At 29.4% G+C, this 6,325-nt stretch overlaps 1 protein-coding gene and 1 long non-coding RNA gene across 2 annotated transcripts; one reads left to right on the top strand and one right to left on the bottom strand.

The window, feature by feature from the left end:
* Positions 1-543: 543 nt before the first annotated feature.
* LOC101513887 (alcohol acyl transferase 1 allele RGb-like) lies at positions 544-2,726 on the bottom strand. The gene is made up of 2 exons (XM_004513863.4): positions 2,249-2,726; positions 544-1,678 (listed from the first exon to the last, which is right to left on the bottom strand). The coding sequence occupies exons 1-2, from the start codon at positions 2,675-2,677 to the stop codon at positions 785-787; spliced, it is 1,323 nt and encodes a 440-aa protein (XP_004513920.1). The 5' UTR covers positions 2,678-2,726; the 3' UTR covers positions 544-784.
* Positions 2,727-4,250: 1,524 nt separating this feature from the next.
* Positions 4,251-6,016, top strand: LOC113784153 (uncharacterized). Its single transcript, XR_003470168.2, has 2 exons — positions 4,251-4,950; positions 5,871-6,016. It is a non-coding gene; the product is annotated as an uncharacterized lncRNA (long non-coding RNA).
* Positions 6,017-6,325: the final 309 nt, after the last annotated feature.

Raw genomic sequence — 6,325 nt, forward strand, 5'->3', positions numbered from 1 at the left:
AGAATACTTTTGTGCATTTATCAAAAAAAATAAAAATAAGACTCTTCTTTATGCTTGAGTGATCCCAAAACCAATTTTCATATTGACCAACTTAAAATTGTTTTTCCTCTCATCAAATAAAGGTGTTCCACTATTTCTATCATTTTATTTCCTTTCCTTTTTTTTAAACAAAATAAAGTATTAAAGAATGAATATATCACATAGAAGAGATAGATTTCACTAAATATTATTGCTAATTTAATTTGAAATAAAACATTCAAATAATAAGTTTTGGAATTAAAATACTTTTGTCCATTTATCAAAAATTAAGACTCTTCTTTACGCTTGGGTGAATCCAAAATCAATTTTCATGTTGACCAACTTGAAATTGTTTTTCCTCCCATCTGACTATGGAAATTTTTTGATACTCTTTCTATCATTTTCTTTACTTTCCTTTTTTTAAAACAAAATAGAGTATTGAAGAATGAATATGCCACATAGACAAAATAGATTTCACTAAATTTTACTCTAATTTAATTTGAAATAAAACATTCAATCGATGAATTTAAAAAAAAGAAAAGGAGTTCGAATATGTTAATGAACATTCAGAATTACATTATTCAATTGTATAATACATTTAAGTGTAAACATTTGATTACATATATTATAAAATTAATTCATATGTTCGTCCCTAAAATTATTTTTCTTAAGAATATTCAATTTTCATAAGAATACATAGAAATTATGATTATGATATTATTATTGAGATACTAAATTATTAGTGTTAATTAACAACACCATAATCTTATTCATCTTGTTCCCAACACTCTATCTCCGTCATATAGTGATGATATTTGTCCACCAAATTCTTGGGAATTGGAATCATAACTCTAACCGCATTAGGATCTCCAATTACAGGTAAAAAATAGGCACAAGAATTAATACCAAAAGTGTCCACATGAAAAGGCTTCCCTTCTCCAAAATCCAAATCTTGAATCCCTAATTTATTTAATTGTGATACAAAAGCATTAGTGGATTCATTGACAATTAATGTTTTGTCCTTCAACAAATCAATTGATGACCTAATATACTCCTCATCATCCAAATAACTCTTGGCTTGTTGCACACATTTTATACAGTAATCTAGATTATTAGAATTCACTAAATCCTTCACTGTGCTCTCAGCGGAAACGATAATAAACGCATTCCCATAAAATCCTTTTGGAAGTTTCAATTTCTTTCTAATATTTGCAGTGAAACAAATATTCACCACACGTGTTGGAGACATGTTCAAAGATTTTGTCATTGAGCGCCATGTGTGTGCTAGTATCACTTCAAAGTCTGTGACGTACTTGAATAATGACGTTGTACATTGTTTTCTTAAGCGAAGTATCTCGTTGGCTCCAAAGGTGATTGATGTATGGACAATTGTCTGGGTTATGAACCACATGAAATAGTTTCGTTCAGGATTAGTATGTTCCGGTTTTTTGATGTATACTGGGTGAGGGACTTTTATTTGTGGGGGTTCTCGAATTTTCAACATTTCTCGATTATGATAAGGTTTAATTGTCAAATTACTATTGGGATTTTTGGTAAGATGAGCCCAATCATTCAAAAATTGTGATATGCCAGTGCCATCCAACAAGACATGATTAAACGATATGAATAACATCATTCCTCCGCAACGAAGATTCGTCACCTAAGAAAAATTAATTAAATAACATACACATAAAGTCAAACTACTAATTTCTTTATAAAAAAGTTGATTTTATCTTTTAATGTTTGGAAATTACTTTTTAATATAATATTAAAAAAAGTTGCTTTTGAGAAATAAATTAAAAACTCTTGTGTTTTTATATGATCAAGTAGTTAAAAAAGCTATTCTACTTATTGTTTAAGTGGTCAAGTAGTTTTTTAAAAAAAAATCTTTCAATAATAAACTAGTTAAGATAAATATATATTTTATTAATATTATGTATCTTAATTATCTACTATGTAAAAATTTGAGAAAAAAATTATAATACACTTATATAAATCATAAGTAAAAAGAAGAAGATAAATATATATATATATATATTATTAGTATGATATATTTCAAATATCTCCAAAAATAAAAATTTGAACAAAATGATAATATCCAAAATTTGAACTTTATGATATAGATGTAAAGAAAACATATATAAACATCTAAAACCAAAACTCCAACGCTTGCAATATGCATTTCATGTTTAAATCAAATGACTGTGTTAGGGGATTCACATGTTCTAACCTGAATTAGAAGAAGAGGATTATCTAACATTTTTTTAGTATTCCCCTTGCACTTAAGTTTCTTCAATGACTTATGTTGTGTCATGCAAGGAATGAGTAATTCTTCAGCAGTGATATCCATGGAAGCCTCAGCAAACAAAACACCTTCTCCATTGCAATCCACCACCAACTTGTTCTCATCCTCACTGCTTGTCCTCAACCTCCCAGCTACAGGGTAGTAATCCACCAAAACTCTTGATAAAGAAGATTTTAAGATATCTGCCTTTACAGATTTCTTGAAGATATAAATCTCACTGAAGTAAAGCCTCTGGTACATTAGGTCATCAAGATTAGAGAGATAAAGAGAGTGATTTGGTGTTGGTGCAGATGGGGTGATTGTAATTGGTGGCTTATAATTGTAACAATCTGGAAAATCAATGGATTTTGACATTTTTCTTTACTTTGCAATAACTTATAGTGATGATAAGGAAAAATGTGAGTATTAGAGAAAGAAATACCCTTCTATTTATAGATAAGAATCATAATAGAAGAAGTGGTAGTTGACTCTGAATTAGAGCTAGGAATATGCTAGTACGAGTTAGGATTTGTTAGACATGAGTTTACTTTGTTAAAAATTTTAATGTCTAAATCAGACTTACAACTTGTCATAGACTTCATTTTTAAGTTTGAGTCTTGATAAAAGACTGGTATAACCTGTTGATCTCTTAAAAGTCTGTTTTATGTTAACATTTTTAATAAATAATCAAAATATATTTAAGTAGGTTAACGAATTAATATATCGATAAAATTAAGTTCTATTTTGATATTTAATATGATATTTTAAAAAATATGACTTTAAACACATCCTACTTTTAATTTTATTTTATAATAATACATTTAAAACGAGGTCTGCTAAGCTAGTTTTTTTTTTCGGCTAGCTAATTTTAGTTGACAAAGAAAAAGAGACGTAAAAAAAATTCAGTTGATATGCTAGTTAGTAACCCAATTAATGCTATACTTTATTACAAAGCTTTAAAATAGCCCATTTTTCTATATATATTAGGTTAGTTGAATTGAACGAGAAACAAAGGCATTCATCTTCATCGTTTGTTTTATTTTTAACCAACAATTAAGAGCTAATCACCTTAAGATTTTTTCATAAAATAAAAGAAGGAATAATAGTTACTCACATTGTAACTAATTAAGGTACCCAAATTGTAACTAATTAAGCTACCAAACTAATTTTTTTATTTCTATATGTTGTTTGCAAATTTAATAGATATATTATATTAATTGAACGTTTTTTTTTTTTAAATCAACTATAAATATTGAATTCATAAATCATCGAAATTCAAATTTTTAAGTCAAAGTTAGTCCAATTAATTTATATTGAATTGTTACAACATCGAAATTAGAATCTAACATAAATAAACAAACAATAACTTAAAAATTCTAATTTTCATATATAATTCGATAATTTAATTTTAAATAATTAAACTAATTATGACTTAGACATTATAATTTTGATTGTCCAATACTTAGATTGAACCTAATTTAACATGATATAGTAACATGTTATTTTATTTACCAAATATGATATTTTCTAAGTACAAAAATAATTGTCACAATTTAAAAAAAAATATTTGCTTTAAAAGGATTATCACTTATGATTTTCAATATAACATTTTTCTTCAATTACATTTTCTAATTAATATAATTTATATAACTATGAACTTATTTAATTTTATATTTATTGTAATGGCAATACATCAAGTGATAATAACAAATAAATAATTTATTTTTCATTTATTATTATTCTTTTAATACCAAATACTGTGAGACGCAAAAAGAACACTTTCCCTAAAGTTAATTGGCAACTTAATTAATGTCAGCACTTCAAAAAAAAAATTATCTATTGTGACACTCATCTGTAAATATTTTCACCATAATTACTTGTAGCTACACGTTGAGTGTCACTAATTATCACTGAAAAAAATAACATATACCTACTGTCCCTAACCGTAGGTAAAGGATTTAAGAAAACAAAATAAGGGCTCTTTTTCATTTAACTTCTCACGAAGTTGCACTTGATTCGTGGATAGTGCAATCACCGGAAGAGGAAGCGAACACATCGGCGAGACGAGGGTTCCAAACGGAGGAATAAACACAATAAGCGTGTTCTTTGAAAGTGCGAACGGAAATGGGACGATCGAGAGTTTATAATTTGACGGTGTCATCCCATGAACCGAAGAGGAAAGAGTCACGACAAACGGGGTTAAGCGGTGGCGACGGCTATGGGGTTTTCGTAGAATGGTCTGAACTTGACGGAGTAACTGTTGAATGGGGTTTTGAAAACCGGCATCATTTTGAGAATCGGAGTTTGGTCAGGTGAAAGAGTGAGTATTAGGTGTTTGATGTTATGCGCCTGAGGTTGGTTCTCTTTGATTTGTCATATGTTTGTCAATAAGTTAAGGATTGATATGAATATGAAATTAGCGAAAAGGATGTTAAAAATTTGATATGAATATGAATGGTTTCTCCTTCTTACAACATCAATCTCAACCTCAAACTAACAACATCCATGATTAGGCACTTGTCATATCATATTGTATTAGACCTTTTACTTTGTTTCATTGGCTGGAAAGATGCATAAGGAAAGATGGGGCAACTAAAGTCACTGCAAAGTTTGAGCTGAAGCCACCGCCATATCTGCTAAGATCTAAAGTTTGTCAAATACTTTGTTTACCTATTAGAGTTAATTGAATTTCAATTAATCTAAATTTGTCATGGGGGAGTTGGGGACCTATGCTTATGAAACATAGAAATGGTGCTGTCTGTATTTTCAAATTTGAATGTTTGCAAAATTTTGGCATGTAAGCTTTCATCAATAGAGAAAGTTAAAAATTAAAGCATTGAAGAACTCAAGCATCTCAATTAGAGTCATTGTAAGGGCAAAGGCTTGTAACTTAACTAACATAAAATGACCTTACTGGGTTTTAGTAGAAACTGAAGAAACTGAAAAAACTTAACAAGCATCTCCATTGTTCTTTTGGAGCATACTGAAGAAACTGTTTTTTAACACGATTTCTGGATGTTGACTTGCCATCTATCCATTTGTTGGAATCTCGTTTGAAAATTTATGAATTTTGTATCATGTAGTGGCATCTTTTTCCTGTGTCAAAATTGTCAGATCTTTAAATCTGACTGCATGCTGAGTTGCCCCATTGTAATATAGATACACCCATGTGGTGGCACTCAGATCACTCTTTTTCTAATGATTCAGATATTTCTCACATTATGCTTTCCTACGTTCTACAAATATTCACATTATGCCTGGCAAGATACTGCCTAATGGAGTAGAAGTGCCTTCATCTTTTGAAACAGTAGTTAAGTATTTTGAAGTTATATAATCTTTTTTATTAGTACTGGTATATGGTCTGTATTGTTTTGTTTTACATGTATGGATTCACTTTTCATAACTGCTATAATCTTTTTTACACGGTTTGATTGATTCGACATTTATGCTCTATTGTTCATTAATACTGATTCCTTCAGAGAAAAGTAGTGATCTTTTCAATTTTGTTCACCATTGAATCTGTATGTTCAGCCATTGATTATGAACTCACATTTGTCCTACTTTACAGGTCAAATTTCCCACTTGAACCTACATGATGAATTGCTTCTCTTCAAAGATGTTATTGCGAAGGTTACTTATGATGTATGTATGACTACTTTAAGTATTTGAGCTTGAGTTTTATCTCCTTATTCCCAATAAAGAGTTGCCTCTGTATATTTACTTCTACTTTTAGTTTGGAACATTCAGCATTTTCCCATCTTCTATTTAGGGATATAAATGTAGTTTTTGTCACAATATAAAAAAGTCCTCTTTAGATCGCTGTTTACGACCCTTTTTTTCTTGACCTGGCTTTGTTAAAGTTGTATAAACTTTTAGAATTAGGCATTAAAATCTTTGCTCCTGTAAGACCTCACACAACGACTAAAGGAGAGGAATTTGGAATGTCAAGGGTTATGGGGAAAGGTGTTAATTCTTTAGGAATAAGCATATAGAAGGGAGAGAGAAGGATCTGGGGGAGTTAGT

Source organism: Cicer arietinum, chromosome 4 (genome assembly GCF_000331145.2).
Source record: "Cicer arietinum cultivar CDC Frontier isolate Library 1 chromosome 4, Cicar.CDCFrontier_v2.0, whole genome shotgun sequence".
NCBI lineage: Eukaryota > Viridiplantae > Streptophyta > Magnoliopsida > Fabales > Fabaceae > Cicer > Cicer arietinum.

Excerpts from the sequence above, each read along its gene's own strand:
- LOC101513887 (XM_004513863.4), bottom strand. The coding sequence starts at position 2,677 with ATGTCAAAATCCATTGATTTTCCAGATTGTTACAATTATAAGCCACCA. Across the intron at positions 1,679-2,248 it reads ATCCTCTTCTTCTAATTCAG|GTGACGAATCTTCGTTGCGG; the intron begins GTTAGAACATGT and ends AATTTTTCTTAG.